Source organism: Cynoglossus semilaevis, chromosome 1 (assembly GCF_000523025.1).
Source record: "Cynoglossus semilaevis isolate Cse_v1.0 chromosome 1, Cse_v1.0, whole genome shotgun sequence".
NCBI lineage: Eukaryota > Metazoa > Chordata > Actinopteri > Pleuronectiformes > Cynoglossidae > Cynoglossus > Cynoglossus semilaevis.
The window spans coordinates 23,123,618-23,149,201 of NC_024307.1; the positions used below are offsets into that span (position 1 = coordinate 23,123,618).

The window sequence follows — 25,584 nt, forward strand, 5'->3', positions numbered from 1 at the left end:
TAGACCAATTCTTAGATTGACTTTACTGGAAACTCATTTAAAATTTTCAATTATGGCCTAGGAATTCTAATGTTTGAGGACAACATATCCCTTAAGCACTCACAAACACTAGTCTGGCTGTGTAGGCCAGGTCGGCCAGGTACAGCAGGAAGTTGAGGCACGTCATCACGGCTGCGGCGATCACTTTTGATGATGGTTGGCTGCCCCTATTGAACTGTTTGTCGAACTGGAAGACCGGCCATATGATGGACGCAGTGAGGTACATGATGACGGCCAGGAGTCCGTACGCTGACAGGAATTTGGAGAAGGGAATGGGGAGCCAGCCAGTGCACTCCCCCAAACACAGCACCACCACGATCATGGACAGGATGAAGCAGATGCAGTACACGGCCATGCACCATTTGAGTGCAGCGTGATGATTGTATGTAACTGGGTTGCTGACAAGGATAAAAATGATACAGGCTACAAAGGTCTGACAAACCTTCAGTAAACCCGGGGCTGTAGCCATGTAACCTGCCACCTCTCCTGGTCTGGCTTTAGACAGGCTGACCTCTCCCATGTAGGCCAATGCAGCAAGGCAGGAGAAGACAGTGGCTGTGATACGATAGTCACGAACCTCGTTGTTATAAAACGTCTGGTCCTTGATGAAGAAGAGGGGGAATATAATGGAGGCCGAGAGGCAAAGCAGAGCAGCATAACAGGCGACGGTGATTGGGAAGTTGGACCACGACACTGGGATGCGGGCCTGAAGACTGAACAGCTCCACTAGCAAAACCACCAAAGTGCAGGCAAAACTGAAGGCCCAGCAGAAGATGCACCAGTCGGCCATGTCGCCATTACGGAGGCCTGGATCGTGAGCGGCCACGCTGAAGGCCACACATGTGAACAACAGGGCAGCAATCCGTACCCAGACAAGACGGGAGGAGGGAAACACAATCAAAGGCATGATGGGATCGGGTGAAAGTGAGAGGAGTATAAGAAGGGGCCTCTATGGTCCGATGCTCAGATGAAACTTGAACGCTGAATTCTGTTGTGGCAGCTTGTCACATATTCTAAAAAAATAAGGACAGTCAATATTTTTTTAAAAAGAAACACTCACATTGTATTGTCATTTTTAGAAAAAAATAAGAGTACTACCCTAAATTAAACCAATTTAGATTAAAATTTGGGAAAAGCCAGATTTATTTCCAATTTTTCCAATTAAGTTAACCAAAAGTGTAGCTAAAAACACTGTATAGCTAGTTTTAGCCATTCCGCTAATATTTAGCCTTTTCACCTTTTCTGGACTATTTTACACTGTCTTCTGCTAACCTCAAGCTTTATATTGTCTATACGTTGTCTCTTGCCTAACTGAATTTTAGGGTATAATTGTGCTTTTTTTTTTTTTTTTTTTTTTGCATTTTTGGCTTATTAAAAACTTTATATTTTCATTTTCTAAACTATAAGCTTTTTTGGCCATTTTAGTATTACCTTGTAAGTCTCATGTGGCTAACTTTTAGAGAGATATTGGTCATGATCCAAGACTTCATACATGAAACATTGTTTCCTTCCTTCTCCTAATTTGACCAACTAGATTTCCCCATTAGGCTCTGTGCTCCACTTCCTGTTCTGTGTAAAATGTCACACACACAGGAAGCAACAGGGAGGGGCTAACGTGGTCCGCAGAAACACAGACACAACATAAAACTAGATCATTGATGAAGTGGAAAACAAATCAGAAGGGTTCACACCAAGAACATTAAAAAACCTAGCTTTCAATTCAGGGGCAAAAATGACAAAAATGGGTTGGATAATGTAGAATAGCCTGAATATTGTAATAAGGTGGTATTAGAAATCTGGACATAATTTTGCAACTATAACGATCCACTATCCATTTCTGGGCCACACTAGCTATTACTTTTTGCCAACCTCTACTCTTGCTATAGTTGTGACAGTTTTCAATCTCCCACGCCACAGCAATTTGGTTCCAACAAAAACTACAGCTAACTAACTAAAATTACACCTTATAGTTAGCAGAGAACAGAGAAGCTTTTATATTGCATATAAAATGACAGAATTATTCTGACTTTTTTTTAGGTGAAGCATTCTAAAGCGTGATCCATTAACACTGCTTAAACGGAGCTACTTAGTGGACAACAAGTTAACCAAAGAATATATAATATATAATATATAAGGAGATCATTATTAATGATCAAAAATCATTATTATAATCATTAATTAAAAAAAAGTAGACAATGGTTACGAAGAACAGCTAAAGGACCAATCCTCGAATATTTGCCAAAATAACTAGCAAAAATTAGTCTGAGAAATTGCAAAAGCACTGAATGCTCAGACTAGCTTTATGGCAGCAGCATTATAAAAGGGTCAAAAGGCCACAGTGAGGGTGGGGTCGTTGTGGTTTCAAACCAGTGGAGAGGAAATGTACCATTCCTTTACACTTTTGGTTTTTTGTATATATACCACACATACCAGAATCAGATATATTTACCATAGAGTCGGTATACAGTACTTAAGATGAACTGTCATGAGCATACTTTTTTGTGGTTGAATACTGCGACGGTTTTATAAGGTGGGGTTAAGCTGGTTAACTACGACACAAAATAATAATAGCTCTTAGCTATAAGGATAGCTAAAGATTAATTGTAATTTTATATTGTACACCGTAATAGGGGTTTCTTATGTTCGACTCGGAGTGAAATATAACATTTATTTACAGTTTACAGATAAAAACATCCCAGTTTTCCATTTTTGCAGTTATACAGATTACAGCCATAAAATACCGTTTATATAATAAGTACACATCCGTTTACTCACTATACATTTAAAATGAATTTTGTTATAAAACTGCGAGTTACACTGGCTTTCAAACTCAACAGTTAAGTCTCATTTCAGCTTCTTATTGCCTTTTCCGAATAGCGGATGTACCGCGCCCCGTACAATACGTGCGTATAACTTTCACCAATACCATATTTAATACCATTATATCTACTTTAATCTCAAAGTGACACGAAGAGACGAAGAGTAACGTTTCGACTTACCTTCAGGTACTTTTCATGGCAACATTTAGAGTTTTTCTTCCAGTTCCTGTTGCTCTCGCGGGCATCTCTCATCATACCTCTGACATCTGCCTCTCACGCCCCACACCGGCCATATTTGGTAAAGTGCTGGAAGCTCCTCTCTCGCTAAGCCTCAGCCTGAACTCAGAGGAATTCTTCTCCAGAGCGCGCGTATGTGTGCGCGCGTGTCCCATACAGATATTCTCTCACCACACAAGTCTTCAGTATATGATAAGACTGTTGTTACCATCAACAGCACAGTAGCATTTATAGTAAACTGGTTTGAAAATAGTAAAATGGTTCTTACCTGGATTTGTCCGGAATCCTGTTGATAATGAAGAAAAGATATGATGATTTTTTTAAGGCCTAATCTAACGTGATACATCCTCGACTATCCATTATCTACTCGCATGTGTTCTTCTAAAAAAACTGATCAGTTTGACTAATTGACTAAAAATTAAACTTGATTAAATTTCTGGTAATATTAGAGATATTGAGGATTTACAGGGGTCTCCAGTCACTAAGCTGGTGAACAGCACCAGGCTGTGGATTTAAGTTATATACATACATACGCACCTCAGCTAGAGTTTTTTGTCACGATATTGTGCACTGGTATATTTTGTATGAAATAATTTGGGGGTTTTATATACATGTATGAAAACATCTTGTGGAAAGTCAAACCATAGGAGCTGTGCAGTAACACAGTGGGCCACACGTGGACGCTAGCGTGTCTGCTCTTCCCCACTACTGGGATCATTGAGGACATGGTGTCGGTGGATCGGCAGGCAGTAAAAAAAGCAGGAAAAAAAAAAGGGGCGGACTCCCTATGCTCAGCAGCAACCTGGAATATAAGGGAATAAATACATGCACTTTTGAACTACATTTTTGATCTTCCGGTAGACAAGGAATTAAGAAAGCCAATCAACTTGGATTTGAGGATTTTATTTGGAAACCAAAATCAAAATAGGTGGAGCATTGGTTGCAATCGCTTTGCCTTCTCCTAGCTCGCCGGCTAAACATGCAGCCTTAGTGGGTTATAGCTTGAGAAAGAAAACGGATAAATGCATCTCGAGTTTGCGTAGCCTGCTGTCAGTTTGGCCATTTGACGCTTAAGCTATTCGCATGTAGCCTATGTTTTTTTTTTTCTTCCGTTTAGCACCTTTAGGGTGAAACCACTAAGCTGGATGGAATGGCTTTTCGGTAGCTGAGATGCCGCGGCTTCAAAACGGCCTATTGGGTTCTATGAGCTAAAACTAACTGTAATAACCAGGTCGCCACCACCTCTGTGATTATTTATTTGAGATAAAAAATACCCAGTAAGCCCCAGTGCGAAAATTTCCATTTTAATGTGTTAATATGTTGTGATCTGTTTAAGTCTGCGACAAATGTAGCAGAAGCCGGTTAGCATGCTAACTAGCGTAGCAAAGTCAATGGTGGTGGTTGTTTACAGTTTGTTTACATGTAAATGCATTTATGGCAGGTACATTTGTTTGAAAAACACATTTTCTCTAAATTAGGATCGATTTTAATCTCTTTAAAGCTTAGTATTGTTAAATAAACAAAAAGCAAAGACTTTAATTGTTTTATAAAAACCTATGCAAGCACCTGACAAGAACGTGCTGTCCTTCACACATAAAGATTCTATAAGTTTGCATTGTTACACCAAAATATCTAGTTATATAGATAGTTTGTTTGGCCTTTCAGTGAGACAGTTTTGCCATTAAACTACAGTAAGTCATTCCAGGACAGTCAGTCTAATCCTGTCACTGTCTATGCTGTCATATTTATTTTAGAACCACTAATGTAATCTGGCGATTGAGGATGAACCCACGTTTTGAATGTAAGTTTTAGCATCACTGTCTGCGCTGACAAATCACTAGGAACAAGCGGGGAAAATGAGGAGTTAGGGAGATGTGACCAGGACAACCTTCCAAGGAGATTGAAAACCAGATTACGGATCAGAGAGCACAACAGAGAGCCCAATTGTTGCACACAAAAACAACGAGATGGGCATGGTAATAGAAAAGGCTCAGTGACAGCATTGATCGACCCATCCACACCAGGAAGAAGAGGAGTGTCAACAAGGCTGGCAGACATGAGTCTACGTCAACCAACTTCCACCTTGGACAGGTATAGTCCTCCACAGATAACTGTTTCAGTGTATCTTGTTTGAAAACACAGAGGTGTCTGAAAAGGCAATTGACATCTTTATCTCACTTCCAATCTAGCCATAGAAAAACTAGTCAGACAGGGAATTTAGTGGGAGGTAATACACCCCCACAGAGGTTTATGGTCTAGTTCAATATACAACTTTAGGCCAAAAACTTTAAATTGTCTTATTATAACCTAAACTTCTGGATCAATATGTGGCATCATCTCTCTGTAAGACGTCAGTGTGCTGTAGTTCATCCTTTCGTGTTCCTGCTCTTCCATCTCCACATTTACCTAGTCTACCCACCATTGAGTTTCAGTGATTGTCAATACGATGCCTCTTTGTCTTGATCGTGTCTTTCCTGTTTCTCCTGCTGTCAACCTCCTTTGTGTGTGTGTGTGTGTGTGTGTTTTCTTGTGCACATGCCCACTCCTGCTCACTGTCTGTGTGTGTCATGCGACAGCAGAGAAGCCAATAAGAAAAATGCCCACCTGTTCAGGTAGGAAAGCTGTCTAGTAAGAGCCTATGGGTCTTGGGGGTTAACATAGCTTACACGCTGAGCTTTCAGCCTGCAGCTGATGTGGTCAAATACAGAGGCCACATTTTGTGTTCTATTTTCCTTGAAATTGACAAGACAGATGAGTCAATAACACTAACCAAGTTAAAAATGTTATCTTCAGTAGATACACACACCAGCATGGCCATGTGTGACACAGTGGTGTAATCACAGACCAGGGTTTGGAAACTTTTTTAGCAGAGAGAGCCAAAAAAGTCACATATTTTAAAATGTATTTCCTTGAGAGCACAACTATGTGTGAATTTTTAAAGAAGGCCAATCATTGATTTATACAATGCAAAGACAGCATGCCACAAATACACGAGAATGTTTTTTTTAAGATTATTTTAACACTGTGATTTCTGTAATCTATAACTTGAATATCAGCAGAATTAATAAATATTTATTGCATTAAGAAATGCCAGCTAAGATTTATCCAAGAGCCAGATTCAGTCACAAAAAGAGCCACAACTGGCTCGTGAGCCATAGGTCTCGAGTCTCGACCAGGGACTCAAATTCACAGTACAGTAAACTTAAAATATTTTTTGAAAAATTGATGGAAATTGTGCATGTTTTTTCTTCTCTCCAGATATGTAATGTAGAATTTACAAAACTTTAGTTTTGCATAAACATTGAATTTGGAACAACCAAATTAATATTATAAACACATGAGAAATTAAATTTGAAATAAGACACACATCATTAGTATTTGTTTGCTATTATGTCTCTCTATCGCTAGCCTTTCAAGTTCCTTCTTAATGTACAGTAAATGTTTTTTTCACAGGCCAACAACAATAAAACTAAAATGTATATAAAATGTATTTATAATTACACTGAAGTCCAGATTTGGCCCCTGGGCCTCAGTTTGGTGTGTGTGGTCTAGATAATGAGCAGTCACTTTTGATCAGTTCACTGTGACACAAGTTTTCATTTTGCGAGGTGGAAGTCTCAATGATTTTCATGAGGCAACAGGTCGTATTTTGGGAAAAATGGCCGTGATTGCCTGGGTAAACAGTTACTTTACAATTTGAAAGGGCACAATAGGAAAGTTAACAGTCAATGTAAATTCAAGGCTGATTTAAGGTATCGTTATAAGTCCTTCTTTTCAAGGGATCCACAATAATGTTAATGTTACCGAACATAAATTGTTCTAAATAGCACTCTTTGTGAGGAATTGTGAGGAATTTCAGAGAATTTATGAGGATGCTGAGATTTTATTGCTTCCGACCTGCTACACGGTTTCTCTGACTGCCGGCCAATTTGTTTGCAGTTCTCTCATGAATATTGATAAGACTTCCCTTCCCTGCAAAACAAAAACTCTGAATCGGGACAAGTGTAATTTAGCTATGAAGTTACAGTCAAGCAAATATTTGGCTTCATTCATTTACACCAACAAATTGGGCCAGCCTGAGTTGCTTCACTGACACATTGACCACTTTCTGTCAACAAATGTGGCCACACACAGTTGAATTGGGACAAAGCCACCTATTGTAAAGCAGTTTTTGTTGCTTCCATTGTTTTTCTTGTTAAAGTTGAGGTTCAGGCAGAGTAGGAAAGAAGTAAGAGTATTTGGTCAGCGCATATCTTCAGGCTTAAAAATATTTTTCCATGTAGAATGGAAAGTTGTAGTTACTACATTTGTTGGTCATATGTTACTGTTTTTGGAACAATGCCATGTCACATCTACATTCATCATGGTGAACCGTTGTGCTTTTCCCTAAGGTTGTTAATTTTAACTGGCCATGAGTAACATTATTTGTAAGGCTTCACACTAAACTTCTCCTCATTTCTCTTTCTTCTTTTCCTGCTTCTTTTTCTTGTCACGCTTCACTTTCAGTCCTTTTGCTGCTTGGTGAGTTTTACTGTCAACTGTAAGGATATAGAAACCATTTTACATTTTATTTCTTCACGTCTGGAATACTGAAAAAGCCTTTTTTTTTTACCGTTTTATAAGTTTGATCACACCACTCTGGTTTTAGCCTCTTTGCACTGGCTCCCAGGACGTTTTAGGATTCATTTTTAAGTTCTTTTATTTACTTATAAGGAACTTAATGGTCTGAACCCCATTAATATATGTGTATATATTTTTTATTCCTGAATCATAGGCTCAGTAGTCTGACCATTGGGGACTCAGAACGTAAGTCCTCTACAACTCAACAGAGGGAGCCACCAACTGACATTGCCAATGAGAACACAGGTACAGATATAGAACTTATTACTGAATTAATTCCAGTGCACTTAAAGTCCTGCAAAAACTCCTGTAATATTTCATCTTTTCCTGTTAAAGGTCCTGGACTGGTGCAGAGGTGTGTGGTTGTGCAGAAGGACCAGCTTGGCTTTGGCTTCACAGTGTGCGGCGAGCGAGTCAAGCTAGTGCAGAATGTGCGACCGGGTGAGACATGGTCACACGCTAATCAAGTTTTAATGCTGTTATTTTAGGGGGTTCTTTTTGAAAAGGTTTTATTCAAAGGACAAAGAGAATTCTTGTGCAATAACAAAGCCCCTCATCACTCACTATCTGAGCGCTGCACAACTTCATCCAGCAAAAGACACCTGTACGAGACAAATATTACTGTTACTAAGACCACAAAAACAATGCTCATTTTTTTATTGGCTTGAGTTTTTTTTTATTAAAATAAATTGTAAAATTATACATTTTTTTGGGACAAGATGCATTCATTTTTGGCGGTTCAAATTATATTTAGAGAGGACTTTGGGACGGTGGTTAAAATAGTAAGTATGGATCCCTGGTATGTCTGTATGTGACAGTAGAATAGATAGAACTTTATTAATTCCTTTGGGAGTTGTGCATATAAGAATCCCACCTAAATAAACACTCCAAACCATCTATTTTTTTAATCTCGCGCACCCCCTGTTCTAAAGGAACTTATAATATATTTCAAAATATACACCAAATCATCAACGGCCACAAGAGGGCATCGTCTACACTCTGAGTGCCAACTACACAGCGCCACTACATTATATATTTTTTGACAGCTGCAACTCATACTCCTCCAATCTATCAACTGCCATTTCAGTTTTCATCCTTTCCAAAAATGCCAACGTTGTCCAGTTTTACAAGATTTAGCTTTGAGAAATAATACTGCAATATTAGCCTTTTTCAGTGATTATATTAATAAGATGAATCAAAACTTACACTTGTATCCATCCACACACAGGTGGCGCAGCTGTCAAGGCCGGAGTCCAGGAAGGAGACCGTATCATAAAGGTGCTTTACTACTATCTTATGACTGACTTTCACTGCTTCCTGTTATAGTTCTCCTAACCCAGGTCATCTCAACCCCTCCCACGTGCAGGTTAACGGCCTCCTGGTGTCCTCCATGTCCCATCAGGAGGTGGTGAAGCTCATTAAATGTGAGTTTCTGTCAGTTTTCTTAGCTTCATGTCTGAAATTCTTTTCTTTTTTTTCTTAGTCTAATTCTACAATGTACTTTTTTTTTCTTTAAACAGCTGGGACATATGTAGCTCTGACACTACAAGGACCGCCCCCTTTAGCTGCCTCCTTACCTCTTGAGCCCCTCCCAACTGAACTCACAGCCAATCAGAGATCATCTTTGGCTGGTGAAACCCCACCTCCACCACCTCCACCTCTGCCCTCTGGACTGAGCAGCAACCCTTCTCAAAGAATCACTGGACCCAGACCACTACAGGTAGAAAGAGTTTTATCTTTCACTTCTTAAATTATTACGAGGACTATTTTCTTTTTGTGTCTTACTCGTGCATGTGAGAGCTCTTTTCTTTCCGGTAATAAGGGCTTTTGCATTGCCACGAGTGAAATAAAGTTTTTCTACTTTCATTTCCAGGACCCAGAAGTACAAAAACATGCCACTCAGATACTCAGGAAAATGCTGGAGCAGGAAGAAGCCGAACTTCAGGTAAAATTCTCACACATACGCAAACGACTTGTATCAGGAAATGAAAATGTTTCCTGGTGGATTTTTCCCTGACAACAACACTAAACAGAATCCACATTCAGCTCTGTAGTTGAACCTCATGTTTCAGTGCTTTGGTTTGGTTTCTTGGTAGAGGCCGAGGTAAATTTATGAAAACATGTTTGTGGTAACGTGTAACCGTGTGACTTGAACCTGACCTGACAAATCTGTTTCAGGACTTGATGGAGGAACACTTGAGAAACCCTTCGCCATCACTGGAGGAGCGTATCGAAAGTGCCAAGCGACGAGCTCACCAAGTCAGGATCAAGATTCTGCAGGATGTGGTGAGAAGATTCTGTTTTTTGCTTTTTCTGCTTCATCCTGAAACAAACAAAAAAAAGCTCAAAGTGAGGGTGAGGTAAAAACCTTGAGGGGCCATTTCTACAAAATTCACACCCAGAAGACAAACAACAGTTTAACACTTAATTAGTAAAGATGTCAAACTTGTTTAAAAGAACTGCACTGCAAACCTGTTTCAAACCAAATGTGGTTGAAAATTCAGTATTTGAAAATTTCTTCTTTGAGGAAAATATTTTAATATAATTAATATTATAATACTTAATATAGAAACTAATTTTAAATAAAAGTGAAAGCATGGTACTCACACACCACCTCCTTCAGGATCAATCAGATTCTCCTCCCTTGCAGACACCAGAGGAGCTAAGCTGGTGAACATGTGCTCGTTAGGAGCCCAACCTGATTGGCTCTTGCTCAGCAGACACAGAAGCCTTTCCCACTATTACTAATATGGCATTTGGCAAGAGCTTGTTGCTTTCATTTCACATGTACTTTCACCATAACGCATAACAGGGTTTAAATATATTACGTATATTAGACTATGTATTAATAAGGTTGACTAAACAAATCAGAATCAAAACAACATTAGTAGTAACAAAAATGGAAAAACACCATTGATTTGAATTGATCCAGGTGAATATATATTATTTGGGTTAGTCAATGATTAAAATTTTTAATCACAATTGCATGACTTCTTGTGATTAATCGAGATTGATCACACAGTTACGCAAAATCCAATGATCAATTCACAATTAGTGTATAGCACACTTTTATATTTAATGTAGTACCATATGAATGAATGACAGTGGCATAACATTTCTTGTTCAAACACGTTTGACATCTGCATTTTTCATAGCGTGGCAGTTCAATAAAATATTTAGGGTAAATCTCAACTTAAACAATGTAATTAAACCAAATGGCCAGGGCATTAATGGTATCCTGTTTGTTATATATTTTTAAAAAAAATCCCACATCATCCTGAGCCACAATGATAAAATTTCTAAGGTAACAGCAGGGATGGGTTTCTTTTATCAGGGAGCAGCATAACCAGCCTGTGTTCAGAACCAAATGTCCCTGAGTGAGATGAAACACAAATTAAGTTCACAGCTTGGATTTACTGTGAAAAGTACTGGTCTGTGAAGCCCATGTATACTAAATTTTACCAGTGTTTACACTGGCACTCAGCTCTTTGTGCTAACAGCTATTGCTGGTGTTTACAGTGCCGTTGCCAATGCTAGCACTCAGTGTTCACTCCGCCTGTGCTTGAATGTTCATCTTAAGCCCTCGTTTCAACGAGAAATTTCTGCTTTGTTCCTCTTCTCTAGGAAGGAACACGATCGGAGTCCATCACAGGCTATGTCAAAGCAGGAGAAGGTTTATATCACTATATTCATCCATTCATCCAAATCCATCTTGATTGCATTGCAGTTATTGTTCTATACTGTCAAAGTGAAGGAACTTTAACCGTTCACTGTTTGCAGGTCGACTGTCAATGGATTCCAATGAAGGTGACGTAGAGGTGAGATGCTAATACTGCTGGTCCTACGCCTGTTACGCTGCACTGCAACAGTTCCCAACCTTTTAATGCTTGTGACCTCATTTTGACATCACAATTGTTTTTCAGCTCAGATATCCTTATACGTTGCTTTTTTTTACTTTATGTATATTTATAAAAGTGCATGGTGTCTTTAATCGTAATTTTTCAATCTAATATTAAGTCATTGAAAAATGTATTTCATTAATTTTTTTTCGTCAATGACTAGACACGGCAGGCATCTCCATTTGAATTACAAGCGACCCCATGATGGGTTGTAGCCCCAAGGTTGAAAACCCCTGCTGTACTGTATGTTCTAGTTAGTGTTTGTGACTTACTCACTCTCCTTCTTCTCCATAGGCCTTTGAGAGTCCCCACTCCTCACCTTCGTCCTCCTTCAGGAATCCTCTACACCGACGGCAAAGTTCTGACACTCACAACCTCTCTGATCTGGTGAGACAGACAGACACACATTCACAACCACTGTAGTCGATCTAGTTGACAGTTAAGAGTTTAGTCATTGTAATGAGGGAATCCTCCAGAAGGATTATCCTGAAACAAAGGACTCTGTTTGGATGGAACCATTTATTTGATTATGAGCTGCAGCAGAGTTGAAAATCTGACCTGAAATCTGGACCGCTGACCCAAAGGTTCTGTATTGATACCTTAAAACTGTCACATGAATGATCAGACGCTGCACTCCGATTGTTTTTGTATGTTTTTTAATATTCTTTAAACATTTATTTTGCCTGAAAAACTGTTTCATCTGTTAATTTCAGTTTTAAAGAGCTACTGTATTGGATGGCAGAGTTATTGACTTTTTTTTAGTTTGAATTTCATAAAAAAACTCTATGGTCTTGTCTGAGATTGAAAAAATATATTTAGAATTCTGTGTATGTGTTTTTAAAGAGTGGCAAGGCTCAGATCATTGCCCCAGAGGAGCTGGATGAAGATGACGGCTACGCTTTTAACGAAGTGAGACCAACTCCAAACTGCACAAATGTCTGGTTTCTCTTTTCGGAATTTAGCAAATTTCATTGGTTTTTTTTTCCCCCTGTGCTTAGATGGACGGTCCATTCCAGGATATCGAGTTGTTAAAATCCCGACCCGCCCATATGACAGTTTTCATGAGATACATCTTCAGCCAACTGCTGGACCCTAACCCACTGGTTTGTTTAGCTCACACACAAAGTTTGGTTTCAACTACTGTGTTTTATACAAATTTTGCTTTGTTTGAATTCTTTCAAGCAGTACCTGTTGTCACCAGTAGGCTATCTTTCAACTATATTTTTAGCTAAACTAAAAATGAAATTGGCTTGACTGGCTGGCTGAATCATCTGTTTGTTAGCTCTGCTGCTAACATGTAGCTGTTTTCTATAAGCTTGGCAAATTCGTTGCTGTGTTTTTTATTCTCTATTTATTTCCTAGACTTGTTTTTGGTTAAAATAGATTTAACTGTTCCTGACTTTTTGTTTTTTGCTCCCCATGAGTTCAGTGGCTAATGTTTAGTTCTCTTGACCTCATGCACGTGTGTCTGTTGCAGCTGTTTTATTTGTCCGTGGAAGCTTACCTGGGCTTCAGCCCGAAAGATGCCCGCACTCTTGCACCTCAGATCTGCTCCCACTTCCTGGACCCTGATACTGTATGTAGCACCCTTCAGGAATTTTATATACATAAAAATGTGTATATATATATATATATATATATAATCTTTCTTTGCCTTTCAGCCACTGAAAATCAAAGTGAAAGAGGACGATCTCACAGATATCAGTAAGGAGACAAATGTCAGTTCAGTCATGAACTTGTTAGTTTGTTGTGCTGCTTACTGACCCTGATATCCTGTGTACATTGGTCCACCAGAGTCTCGATTACATGCTCAGGAGGACATCAGGGGACCTCTGTCTGAGCTGCAGCAGCAGGTCCTGCCGGAGATTCAGGACCAGATTCAGGACTACAGGTTGGTCACTGAGTCAGGTTTTGTTTTCCTGGCAGAGTCTGATGTAAATGTTTCTGTGTTTAGTTAAGTTAATCAAAACCCCTTTGCTGTGTTTTACAGGAGCAAACAGATGATGGGTCTGGGCTCGTTGTTTGGAGAAGGAGACCTGCAGACTCTGGATGGAGACCCTGTGAAGGAGAAGCAGGTGGTGGACAAACAGGTCACAGCCCTGTGGGAAATACTGTGAGTCAGGAGTCATTTACAGCACAATAAAAATATGAAACTGTCAATCTGATGAAGAAACTGAGGTGATTTAACTTTCCTTTTTGATATGTTTTACATTTTTAAACATCCCTTAAGCTAATAATGTTAGTAATAACGTTATAACTATCTCTTGGTGAAGATTTCACAGATTTTTCCAGTGAGAATATTAGGTGCTAAGAATATCTAGTGTTGTTATCAGTTTCTGTGCTATCGTTTTGGAGAGTTTATCTGATGTTTTGAGGGTATTGAACAACCACAGGTCAGGTTAGAGTCAACATGCTATGGTACAACCTACAGGTTTGCTCAGAAATCAGCACAGGTTGTTTGTCCTCCAATAAAAATTGTGATTACAAAGTCACAGACGGAGCCATCATAACAAAGGTCATCACTGAAGCTGCAAAGCTGGAAAATCAGCTGACATGTTGTCTTTTAACTTCACACACACACACACGAACAGATCCCAGTCACATGACTTACTTACTTTTTCTATCTCAGGCAGACTTCTGAGATGTAGTGTATTTAAGGCTGTTGTTTTCACATTTGTGTCTTCTTTCTGTTCAGGTCAAAGCATGAAGAAGAGAGAAGGTAAACATTCAAGTTTTTACAGCACTTTCCCTCCTTGTTTCCACTTCTTTTCTCCTGCTCCTCCCCTTTAATCGTCATATCATTCATGACCGTTCTGTATCCGTCTCCGTCCTTCTTTGTTCATTTAAGTTCTCCTCTGGCTTGGGCCGTCCTCCTGTACCTCCGTCACTCTGGCATCAAGCTAAGAGACTCCAAGGTTTTCCCTGGTCAGAGCACAGAGAAGGAGAAATGGCTGCTTTTCCTAAAGGCCAAAAAGGTGAGAGTTGAAGCAGCAACACAACCATGGAAGAGACAAGAATTTATATTGATTTTTGTTTTGGGTTTTTTTTTTCTGCAGCTGAGTGGCACTAAGAAGGAAAAGGAGAAAGATGGAGAGGATAAGAAGAGAAATCCCATCCTGAAATACATTGGCAAACCTCGGAGCACCTCCCAGTCTAGTAAATACACACACACAGACACACTTCTGCAGTAGAACGCACAGTTTAACTGGGAGGTAATGAGAATACAGCACATATTGAATCTTGACCAATGGTCAACGTTGGTCAACATTGATATTGAGTCACGATGACAAGCCGTGTGGCTTGTCATCGTGACAATTTTTGTTTTTTATTTGCAAAATTGTATTCATACTTACCGTGCCAACTTAATGCTAAGCTAACAGCTAAGGTTTAGCTGTTTTTGCTAACTTTTTGTTGATTGTTTTTGTTTTTTTATTGACTTCCATTTTTTGTTTGTTTAGAGCTATAAAGTAGCTTTACTGGGGTCAATTTTAGTTTTCTGTTGACAAATTTATTGAAAACATTTTTAGCTTCCTTTTTGCTGTTAGCCATTTTTGCTACAAATCACTTGTTCTTACATGTTTTGTTCTTTTTACAACAATTTAGGCTAATCTTTTGCTGATTTGACTTTTTACCGTTGCTGTTATTCTCACTGTTTAATTATTTCCTTAATTATGTCTTTGTCTTTTATTGTTTTTGCATGTTTATTTTTTTAATCACTGCTCTGATTTTAGTTTTTTGTTAAATTTTTTTTTTTTAGCGTTCCATGTCCCATCACCACCCAATGAAGGTACACCACTTGTATTTTATTTCCTTTTTCCTGTTTTCTTTTTTAAATGATTATTATTTGCTTTTCATCACATGCTCTTGACATGGGTTAGCAGTAGAAATGCAGGAATTATGGACCAGTGTTGGTAATTACACGTACTGTCTGTCTTCTGTCTCAGTCCGTCACGGCAATGTGAGGAACATCATTCAGCAGTTTGAGAGTAACACAGAGTCGACAGGAGAGGAGGGAGGAGAAGCTACAGACACACAGAGGTTGTCCACCAGCAGTAGCCTAGGAGAAGACACCACGGACAGGTGACATGCCGTCACAAATATTAATGATTGCAATTTTCCATAAAACGAAAAGTCAGGAAAAGTTAGTAGTTGTGTCAAAAACATCAACAAGTTGATGTAAGGTGTTGCACAGGAGTAATACAACTTACGTTATCTAAGAATACCCTGTGATTAGGAAAACATTAAGCTAACATTAAGCATTTCATTGCTAAGAAAAACAAATCTTAAAGACAGCAAACATCAACCAAAATTGCCCTTAAATATCCTTGAGATTATCTAAAAGGATCAAATGGGCAAAAAGAAGCTAAAATTACTCTTGGCTAACAGATAAGTTAAAAAGCATGCTCATAATAGTTAAAAAAAACAAGTACAAAATTAGTGGAAAGACTTATTAAAGAGTGAAAGAAAATCTATAAAAACTACTAAAATGTAGCATAGAAAGCCAAACATTAGCAACATTGAGATTACAACAGTACTGACTTCTCCCTTGTCTTTCAGCAGTCCTACCGTGTTGGTGCGTCTGGGGCGCAGCGAGTCACTGAAGGCTCAGGGGGAAGGTCGTCGACGTGGCACGGGTGCCGCCGTAAATGAGTCTGTTCCCCGTTCACGCAGTGACGTGGACATGGAGGACTGCGGGGAGGACAGGGAGGGGTCGGGCCTCAGACCACTGCAACATAGCGCCTCATCGTCAGCATCCAGCAGCTCTGCACGGTAAAGACTCACTGAAGCCCACACACAACATTAGCAGTGGATCAACAGCGTGTGAACAGGTTTTTCACCCATACGGACGTCCATATGCAAAATGAACCATTTAACATCACAGCACACAGAAGCAGTTGATCCACTGCTGACTTCATTAGTGAGTGTAATTGTGTGCTCTTATAATTAAATTAGTGTGTTATATCCATTTGTTGTTTTTTTTTACTTTAATGACACCAACTGGCCACTAGAGGCCCTCATGATCTAAAATTAAGAAATCTTTCACTGGACTTTTGTATTGGAAACAAACAGAAACAGAAAACAAACCACTCTAGATATTATCAGCTGTTGTCCTCATCTCAGTCTAGTTGCTGAGCCTCCATGAAACCACCGCCACATTTCACACGAAGCCACTCCCACATATAGGCTTTCATCTCATGCCGTCTCTGTCTCTCCACTCTCTGAACATCAGGTCACTAGAGAACCCTACACCCCCATACACTCCCCGGTCTGGACGCAGGTGAGTTTCTATCCTCCCCCACTAGAGAAACGAGCAGTGATTTCATCACTGACTGATAGAAAACAGTGACTAAACCATTAGTCATTAGACTGAGTCATTTTCCATCGGTTTGTTTCCATTAAAATATTTAGTGAACACAAAAACCAAATATACTAAACTAGAGCAAACTAGATATTTACTGTAAATTAATTTTCCATTTTTTGAAAATGTAGCATTTTCTTAAATTATTCTTTTTCACCATATCATAATCTGTGTCTGACGACACAGGAGTGTGGACTCACCCCTGGCTCTGTTGCCGGATGCTGCAGTGGTGGAAGAGGAGGCGTGCGAGGGTCAGAACTGGCAGGACACGGTTTCTCCCCAGCTGCTGTCCACGCTTAGTCACAGGGAAGTGGACAGACAAGCTGTTATCTACGGTATGAGCTCCATTCTTTGCTGAAACAAACAAAAATCCTACCAGAGACCGGTTTTATATTCTTTATATTTTTGGATCTCCTTCAGAGCTCTTCACCACAGAGGTGTCCCACCTGAGGACTTTGCGAGTCCTGGACCAGGTCTTCTTCCAGAAGATGAGGTCGGTTCTGAACTCAGATGAGCTGGCCTGCATCTTCCCAAACCTTCCCCAAGTCTACGGCCTTCATGGTTAGTCAGTCATAAAAACATTACCTGAGACAACATTCGCTTTCTTTCTGTGTTTGTTTAGCAGATTGAGTTAAACCTGGGGATTGTGTGTTTGCTTAAAGCTTCAATTTCCCACCACGTGAGGAAGTTAATCAATAAATGGATGCATGCTTGCATTTCATTTACAGTGTATGTTGTTGTGGTTGGTCCTTATTTTGCTCCGTACAATTTATTAGGTATCTATTCATCTTTGTGTGTCATGTTTTTGCAGCAAGTCTTTGCGAGGCCATGAAGGAGCAAAGAGAAACGCCTGTGGTTCAGGAGATCGGTGATGTCATGCTGGCCAGGGTGAGTTTGAGAGTCGGTCGTGTTACCTCCATCTCCCTTCATTTAAATCTTGTCTCTTTATAATGGATGAAAAACTGTTGTTTGTTTTTTTCGTGCCTACAGTTTGATGGAGCAGCTGGAGAAGAGTTTCAGGAACAGGTGTCGCAACTATGCAGCCTACAGTCTCAGGCCCGGGAGCTCATCAAGAACAAAAAACGCAAAGACCCGCGATTCGCTCAAATCATACAGGTAGAAATGCAAAAAAAAAAAAAACACATCCTGACCCAGTTTTGAAGGCACATTTGTATAAATACACACAGTACACACAGTACACGGTTCTGCCAGTTACACTGAGTAGTCTGTGTTTGTGTTCGATACGTCCATTCCTTTTTCCTCTATTGGTTCAAAGGCAGCTTTGTTGCATTTTTCCTGCTCTCTCTGAATTACACAGGTAAATAATTAACTTAGGATTTAATTTGTTATATTAAGGTTCCTTGTCATTTTTGTTAGGAGTGTGAAGCTAGTCCTCACTGTCGCAGGCTGCAGCTCAAAGATCTTCTGGTGTCAGAGATGCAAAGACTCACTAAGTACCCACTGCTGCTGGACAACATCATCAAATACACGGAGGGTCAGGGTCACTTAATGTTTCTCTTTTTTTTTAATCATTTGTAATCCAAGAATAATTATGAAATATAATTCTATACATTTTTTTTAGCTGGATCATCGGACCTCCCTGCACTACAGCGTGCCCTAGCCTGTTGTCGAGGGATATTGCGGGTCGTCAACGAGTTGGTGGGTGAAACAGAACATCAGCAACGTCTGAGCCAATATCAACGCAGGCTGGATGCTGCGCCTCAGTTTAAGGTAATACGTTTAATGTCTTTTAGCTGAGGTCTGACGACAAATCGTCACTGTTTTTTGTAACTACAGGCAACTACAAGTGTCTGTGCAAAGTGCAGTGAAAACATTACCTGCTGGATTGAAAAATATTACAGCAGCCAGAAAAACAGACTTTTTTTATATTGACAAATATTTGTTAAAGATTAGGCCTTGGAATTCAATAACTGGCTCCAAAAGAAGTGAAAAAACACATGAATACATAACTCTTAACTGATAACTAAACCTTAGCCCTGAAAGCCACACATTGGCATAACTAGAAATCGAGAGGAAACAGGTAAAAAAAAGCAAATAGTGTATTCATAATTAGGGAAAAGTAAGCTGTAAGGTTGTTTCCCAAAGAGGGAAGTGGGTCGCAAGAGATTTTTTTTTTGGGGTTGTCTCGCATCATGTTTCCCAGGAGCTGACGAATAATGTTTATTGACTTGGGTTGTGAAAGATTATCTTGGAAAACACCAAAAGTTAATGAGAAATTCAAAAACCCCAAACCCTTAAACCCAGCTTAACGTAGCTGTTCTTGCTTGGAAAGAATAGTTAAGAAATTGCTAAATGTTTCCCCAAATGGCTACACGTTGCTAAAACACAACTACAAGCAACTTAGGCATATTTTCTGTCTTTCAGAGTCTGGACTTGAACACCAAGAGGTTGATCCATGAAGGTACCCTCATTTGGAAGTTAAGCAAGGAGAAGAGAATAGGTCAGTACTCTGTGTATCTGTGGGATGTGTACCAACTCTTTGTGTGTTTAGATTTTCTTCACCATCTAGTAACCCCAGTAACCATGACTGTATTCCTACCTGCGTCAGAGATCCAAGGCCTGCTGCTGTCAGACTGCCTTGTCCTGCTTCAGAAGGGACCGGACGACCGGCTCCAGCTGCGATATCCTTCCCGCTGGCTCAGTGGCGCAGCTGGAGGAGGTGGTGACAGCAAGACCTCCTTCAGTCCAGTGGTGAAGTTGGACTCCCTGCTGGTCCGCTCAGTGGCCACTAGTGCGTCTACCCACTCATTATAAGCTCTAACACGATGATGTCTGGTCAGTGCAACTGCTAAGACCCACTAATGGTTCACGATTCACCCTTTTCCTTTAGATAAAAAAGCCCTGTACATCATCAGCACCACGGAGAGCCAGATCTACGAACTAGTGGCTGCGTCAGAGTCAGAAAAAAACATGTGAGCTCTTCACTTTACTAAATTGACCTTGTTTTCAAAGCATTTTTATGGCTGTGGGGCAACGTGAACCACCGAGATGTGTCTTCAACAGGTGGAAGGATTTACTGGAGAAGACCGTCTCCACGGCAGACGGCTCCTCGCCCATGATCAATCATGGATCTATAGCCCTGCAGTAAGTAAATGTAAACAAGCTAATGTATTAAAGCATGCTTTGTTCAAAGCTTTTTGTTATCACCACAACACTGATCATTTCTATTAAAAAAACTGAATTATTACTGACATTGAATGCAGCCAAACAAAGTTATTAATTGAAATATAAACCTAGTACAAAATAGAAGACAGTTACTCAACATATACAGTACATGTTGAGTAGGACAGCAGACAAAGGTGAATTTGGCTGAGAGAGTTAACATCACTGAAGTATATAGCAGTAAAAACTGAAGGTTAGCCAAAAATGATAAAACCATCTTAAATTATAAGATGTTTTTTGGTTTTTTTGATGTGAACATTTGGTCTTTAAACCCTGCAGTTCCTCCAGCACACGCAGTGCATCTCCTGTCTCTACAGGGAGTGCGGCCTACACAGGTAAGTCCTATTTTATAAACTGTCGTGTCATTCAAATGCCAATGTTTTACAAACAACTTTGTGATCATTTTTTGATGTTTAAAATATTTCCAGAAAGCTCAATGACTGAGCAGTCAGATTCTATGGAGCCCAACTCCTCCAATGACAACAACATTGGGCTCTCGGACATCACGTCTATGGACCAATCAGAAGCCATTATTGGTGTTGAACAACCAGGTGTGGGTGTGGCAGAGGCTGCTCTGCAGGATGGTAAGAAATTATCAGAATACACAAAATAATGTAGTGATCAATAAGATTGAGTGTTGCTTTGTTTTTTCAAATCTGCAAATTAAAAAATTGCGGTTATTAGGCTTAAGCTAACAAAGTAAAAAACTTAGGTTATAAAAGGTAACATTAATAAATGATAGCACGTAGCTATAATTGGCAGCCCACATTACGTAGCTAAAAAGCTAAAAGTTTTCCAATAAGAAATCATTTGATGTTGCTGAAATACTAATGTAATAATCTAATCTAATAATGTTGGCACGTTGTTGAAAAAGTTGTTTTTGAAATACATACATACATACTTATGACTGCAGTGGAATCCTTGCGACAACTCATACTGCGGGATCTGGAAGAGGATGGATGGAGCCACGATTCAGACGACACACCAACCAACGAGACAGCCAACGACGGCAGCTCTGTTTGCGATCGTCAGCGTCCCACATCGCTTGAGACTGTCCTCAGCTTCAGCACCAATGAGTGGGAGGCGGAACCTGAAGAGGCCGAACCCTCTGACCCTGAACAGCCCAGTGTTCACGTCGTGAGGAAAGGTAACGTGGATGAGATTGTTGCTGTCATTAAAAGAGAAACCCCATCATTGCATGTGATTTCAGTAGTACTGAAGGTGGTTCCAGCTGAGTCAGAGTCTCTCTCATGATTGCTTTACTTTGCATGAGTTACAGCACTTGGTGAAGGGTTTAAATTATTACTTTTTTCTTTCCATTACCTTTGTAATCTCCTCTTTTTTTTTTTTCTCGACACCTGCTCTTCCTTCTCTCCTTCCACACAAATGTCTTCTCTATCACATGTCTGTCTTCTGAACATAGCTGTGGTTGCGGGTTCTACTCTGCCTCCTCCTACTTCTTCCACTGTTCCTGACAGCATCACTGATGATGTCACCTTCCCCACCGGCCAATCATCCGAGCCAAAAGGTGGGGCCGCTAAGCAGGGTAATGAATCACTTAGTAGTAGAAATGACACTGTCTGATAATTTCTGCTTTTTAAGGATCAACTGGGACATTCTATCCTAGGACAATTCAAAGCAAAAATCTTTAGTCGCAGCCCTAGTAGTATATTGCAATGTGTTTTTTTACAGCAGTGGTTCTCAAATGATGGGTTGGGGCCCAAAAATGGGATTCAATGTGTTTTAACCCTTTTTCTTCTATTGCTCAATTCTGTTAGCCCCTTTTTGTTTTTAGACTTAGCTTTCAGTTTTTACCCTAACAGTGATCACACCTTAGCCAATCTTACTCAAGGTTAGATGTGTTGATCGTCCACCCATCACCCTTCCCGCCTTTTTTTCTCTTTCTAATGTGATGCTAAAGCCTAGAAAACTACATTAAATACAGCAGCACTGGTCAGCTTGGAGCAGTAAATGAGGAAAAGAATGTATTCTACTGTAAATAGGATTATTTTTGAGCCAAAAACATAGTGCAGAATAAAGTATTACTGCGACTGGCACTCCCACCTTACCATCATTTCAGTTACTTCCACTGTTTGCTTATTCAGCCAGTTTTGCAGGATGACATTAAATTTGACATCATTTGAGAAGTACTGCTGTAAAGGTCAAGCATTAGATACCAATCAATAACCTGTGTACAGACTGGTTAATGGAGCCGTCTGCTCTCCAGGGAACACCTTCTACTTAGTCATGCCCACAGAGCAGGGAGAGAGCATCACCGACGACTTCAACGACCCACCCACTCCCACCGCCAGCCACTTTCCAGAGCTCTCAGAGGAAGTGTTGTCACCACAAATACAACCACAAGAGGACGACCCCCCAACCTATGGTCATGTGTCCAACCATCTGGAAGGCACTATGGAAGCGGAGCCAAAGGTGGAACCTCAAGAAGAAGAAGGAAAGGGGAAGTCGCACAGGTTTGTGATCAGGAACGTGGATGAGATTTTTCACACCATCGAGGGATTGACGAGCAAGTTACGTCAGCTCAAGGTAAGAGGACTGGTCCTCCACGCCAAGGGAGTCGCTGTATAACTGTGACACACGTTGTTGACTTATATCTGTGCTGAATCTCCCCACAGGAAATAGAAAAGGCTCATTACAAACTTTTAAAGACCCTCACTGTGGAACAGGAGTCAGGTGAACAACAGTGTCTCTCAGCCAACGTCACAAGAACGCCCTCTATGGACCGGGGTTTAGGAAGTGGTGAGTGGACACTACGTTTGTATTTTTGGCTAACAGCTGATGTGCACAAGAACAAGAACTATTGTTACTGTTATTACTATTAGTACAACTGTTATTACTGCTATCCATTCTAGTGCTACCAACACTACCAGGATTATAGGAATAATTACCAGTACTTTCATAGTAATTGCTTAATCCGTGGTGTTCCCATTCCTAAACAGGAAAAGAAGGAAGTCTGGCAGATGCCAGGATTCAGTCGACCGGATTCTAAAGGACTTAAACAGCTAAATCCCAGGTTGACTTTTATTTCTCCCCTGCGGTTCCTCCTTTTCCTTTCCTTGCTCGATATTCCTGCATGCACAGACCAATGGAGCAGAACCCAAGAAGGACCATAACGTTATTGTGTTTTCCCCACGCCAAGCTGGCAAGTCTCATTCCTGTTGTCATTATAACCCGGAGCAGGAGGAAGTTAAGGACAAATGGGTTGAGGAAAGGGAAGTATGAAGGAGGAGAAAAGGCCGGAGGGAGACAAGTTGGGAAACATGAGGAGCGAAGGAATCGATGGAGGAAGTGAAAGTGATATTTGTGAAGGAAAGTAGTTGTGAGAAGATGGAAGAAGAAAAAAAAAACACTACGACTGGACAGACTGTTGACAAGTTAATTTAAGGAAGAAAAAAAAATCCAAGGGACCATCTTTCCAGCACTTTACCCATAATGCATCCCGTCTGGAGTGAACTCATCAGGGACTGGATATACTCTTTTCTTTTTTTTTTTTTTTTTGAGCTCAGATCGCTACTATGCTTCCGATGGTTGCTTTACACTAAGGCCGAAGAACTGTGTCTGTATTTAAAAAAAAAAAAAAAAAAAAATCAGGTTTTTTGCACTGGCTCAGAAATATAAAAACGTACAAACTGATGTTTATTTGGTGAAAGCTTAGAAGCTCACATCCCGTCACTGTGGGAGGCGACTGGTGGGCGACGACCATGGCAACAAAATCGGCTGTCCGACATTTACAACCATTGTTCAGTTTCAAGTTCTGGAAACACTACTGCTACCACTGACGACTACTGAAAATGCTGGCAGATTTGATTATTATTATAATTATTGCTATAGTTTTTGTTTGTTTGTTTGTTTTTATCAGAGCCACATCAGGGTCTACAGGGATGTTGATGGACTTGCACAGCTGTTTTGTTTGCATCTTGTTTGTCAGGTCGAACATTTGGAGTTACGGTCCAGAGGCAGATGTTTGAGACCAGCAGTGTCTCAGAACGTGAATTTGTTTCAGTGCAGAGGAAACACCTGCTTGTTCACAAAATCGTTGCCAAATATCACCACTAGCTGGGTTTTTTAGTCACTTCTCTTGTACTGTTTGAGCGTCACGAGTCCAGCTTCCACTGTAGAAACAAGTACCAGGAATAAGGGGCCGTATTGTTAACAAGGTCCACTTTCAACACAGCCACAAGGCAATACTACTAAATGGAAGTCCTAGTCTTTGAACCACCACATAGTCCTAGCACACATGGTGAGTACAGGGACTGGATGGAGCTTGTAAAGCAGTGTTGGTCTAAGAATACACTCCTCTCCAGTCACATCGCCCCCTTCCTCAGCCTGTAGCCTCAAATTGTTACTCGCTGCTGTGTGTGTGTGTGTGAGATCATTAGGACTTTTAAACATGTGAGCAAGCGTAGTAAAAAATAATATTTCCTAATATACTATTTCCTTAGAAATAGTTCCTGGTATTGTTACAGTGGAAACACAGATGTTGACTCCATAAAAACACTAGATGAAAACAGACTGCTGTATTTAACCAGTGGAGTTGCCCTGTGGTGGCTACTCCGTTTGTATGATTGCCACATCAAATTCAGTGAACCAGCATCTTCAGCGATCCCGTTCTGTTACCCGACAGTGTTAATGACCCACAAAAACAACTCTTAGAAGTAGTTTCCCTCACCAGTGTCTTACATGGAGTAGGGTTGTCACTTTTTCCAGACCAACTACTTTCTTGATACAGCAGGTTAATCATGTTTTATCTAAGTTATGTTATTTTTTTGGCATTCTGCTCTGAGTTATTCGACAGGCACAGAGGCATCAACAGTCAGGAAGCCTACAACACACAGCTGTGTCAGTAATGATTCTGTGCTTCGTGTAAGGTTACTCTCAGGCAGAGTTTGAAGTTTGGGACAGTCACAGAAAGGTGACGCAGGCACAGCCTGAAATACAAGGTCTTGGTCGTAAACTTTTTCTTCTGCTTCTGGTTTCTTAAGGTTTCTTCACAAGCCAGAAATTAATGCAAGTAAGCAGGTATGCAACGTTTGAGCATACACACAAGCATTCATATTCAGTTAGCCAGAAAAAGGTGAGCAAAGTTTGCACAGGCACAGTAATGCAAACATAGGCACTTTGCACCGACACAGAGGCTTTAATCATTAGCAATGTGATCCTTTGAAGACAGGATGTGTTCACACATGTCCATCAAATAGTGTTAAGGATTTACAGTAAACAGTCAAACAGTGTCAAAAGCTTCCTTTTCTACAGTTAATCTTAGGAATTTGACAATTGAGTATCTCTTTGCTGTTCTTTGGAAACAGCCATCTCAGATGGTTGGTGGTTGGGCCTGACCTTTGTGCCTCTGTCCCACCTTCAGATGTAGTAATGGACGCAGAGCTTAATGTTTGAACTACAGCTGGAT

At 40.2% G+C, this 25,584-nt stretch overlaps 2 protein-coding genes and 2 long non-coding RNA genes across 10 annotated transcripts; 1 reads left to right on the forward strand and 3 right to left on the reverse strand.

Moving 5' to 3' along the window:
* Positions 1–6: 6 nt before the first annotated feature.
* LOC103385902 (myeloid-associated differentiation marker homolog) lies at positions 7–3,194 on the reverse strand. The gene is made up of 2 exons (XM_008319928.3): positions 3,039–3,194; positions 7–1,052 (listed from the first exon to the last, which is right to left on the reverse strand). Exon 2 carries the CDS (start codon positions 944–946, stop codon positions 92–94), a length of 855 nt encoding a protein of 284 aa, XP_008318150.1. The 5' UTR covers positions 947–1,052; positions 3,039–3,194; the 3' UTR covers positions 7–91.
* A 685-nt stretch (positions 3,195–3,879) lies between these two features.
* Positions 3,880–24,664, forward strand: arhgef11 (Rho guanine nucleotide exchange factor (GEF) 11). Of its 6 annotated transcripts, none has more exons than XM_008319939.3 (41): positions 3,880–5,186; positions 7,870–7,961; positions 8,052–8,156; positions 8,944–8,993; positions 9,082–9,139; positions 9,236–9,435; positions 9,589–9,660; positions 9,894–10,001; positions 11,340–11,388; positions 11,496–11,533; positions 11,909–12,001; positions 12,458–12,523; positions 12,613–12,717; positions 13,092–13,190; positions 13,276–13,318; positions 13,409–13,505; positions 13,605–13,727; positions 14,310–14,333; positions 14,463–14,589; positions 14,671–14,770; positions 15,372–15,401; positions 15,559–15,694; positions 16,172–16,384; positions 16,845–16,892; positions 17,160–17,308; positions 17,394–17,534; positions 17,785–17,861; positions 17,964–18,089; positions 18,351–18,468; positions 18,556–18,704; positions 19,359–19,434; positions 19,543–19,725; positions 19,825–19,906; positions 19,998–20,078; positions 20,436–20,491; positions 20,585–20,740; positions 21,070–21,303; positions 21,580–21,702; positions 22,384–22,703; positions 22,793–22,916; positions 23,117–24,664. In XM_008319939.3, the coding sequence occupies exons 1-41, from the start codon at positions 5,152–5,154 to the stop codon at positions 23,164–23,166; spliced, it is 4,356 nt and encodes a 1,451-aa protein (XP_008318161.1). In that variant the 5' UTR covers positions 3,880–5,151; the 3' UTR covers positions 23,167–24,664. The 6 variants fall into 6 exon arrangements, with proteins under 6 accessions (XP_008318161.1, XP_024916002.1, XP_016889648.1 ...); XM_025060234.1 differs by having other exon boundaries at positions 21,580–21,684; XM_017034159.2 differs by having other exon boundaries at positions 16,175–16,384.
* Positions 8,165–13,206, reverse strand: LOC107988859 (uncharacterized). The gene is made up of 4 exons (XR_001760365.2): positions 13,119–13,206; positions 11,887–11,998; positions 9,876–10,038; positions 8,165–8,317 (listed from the first exon to the last, which is right to left on the reverse strand). It is a non-coding gene; the product is annotated as an uncharacterized LOC107988859 (long non-coding RNA).
* LOC107988858 (uncharacterized) lies at positions 13,540–17,307 on the reverse strand. Of its 2 annotated transcripts, none has more exons than XR_001760364.2 (5): positions 17,174–17,307; positions 16,181–16,340; positions 15,540–15,671; positions 14,230–14,301; positions 13,540–13,672 (listed from the first exon to the last, which is right to left on the reverse strand). It is a non-coding gene; the product is annotated as an uncharacterized LOC107988858 (long non-coding RNA). The 2 variants fall into 2 exon arrangements; XR_003051147.1 differs by having other exon boundaries at positions 14,230–14,536.
* Positions 24,665–25,584: the final 920 nt, after the last annotated feature.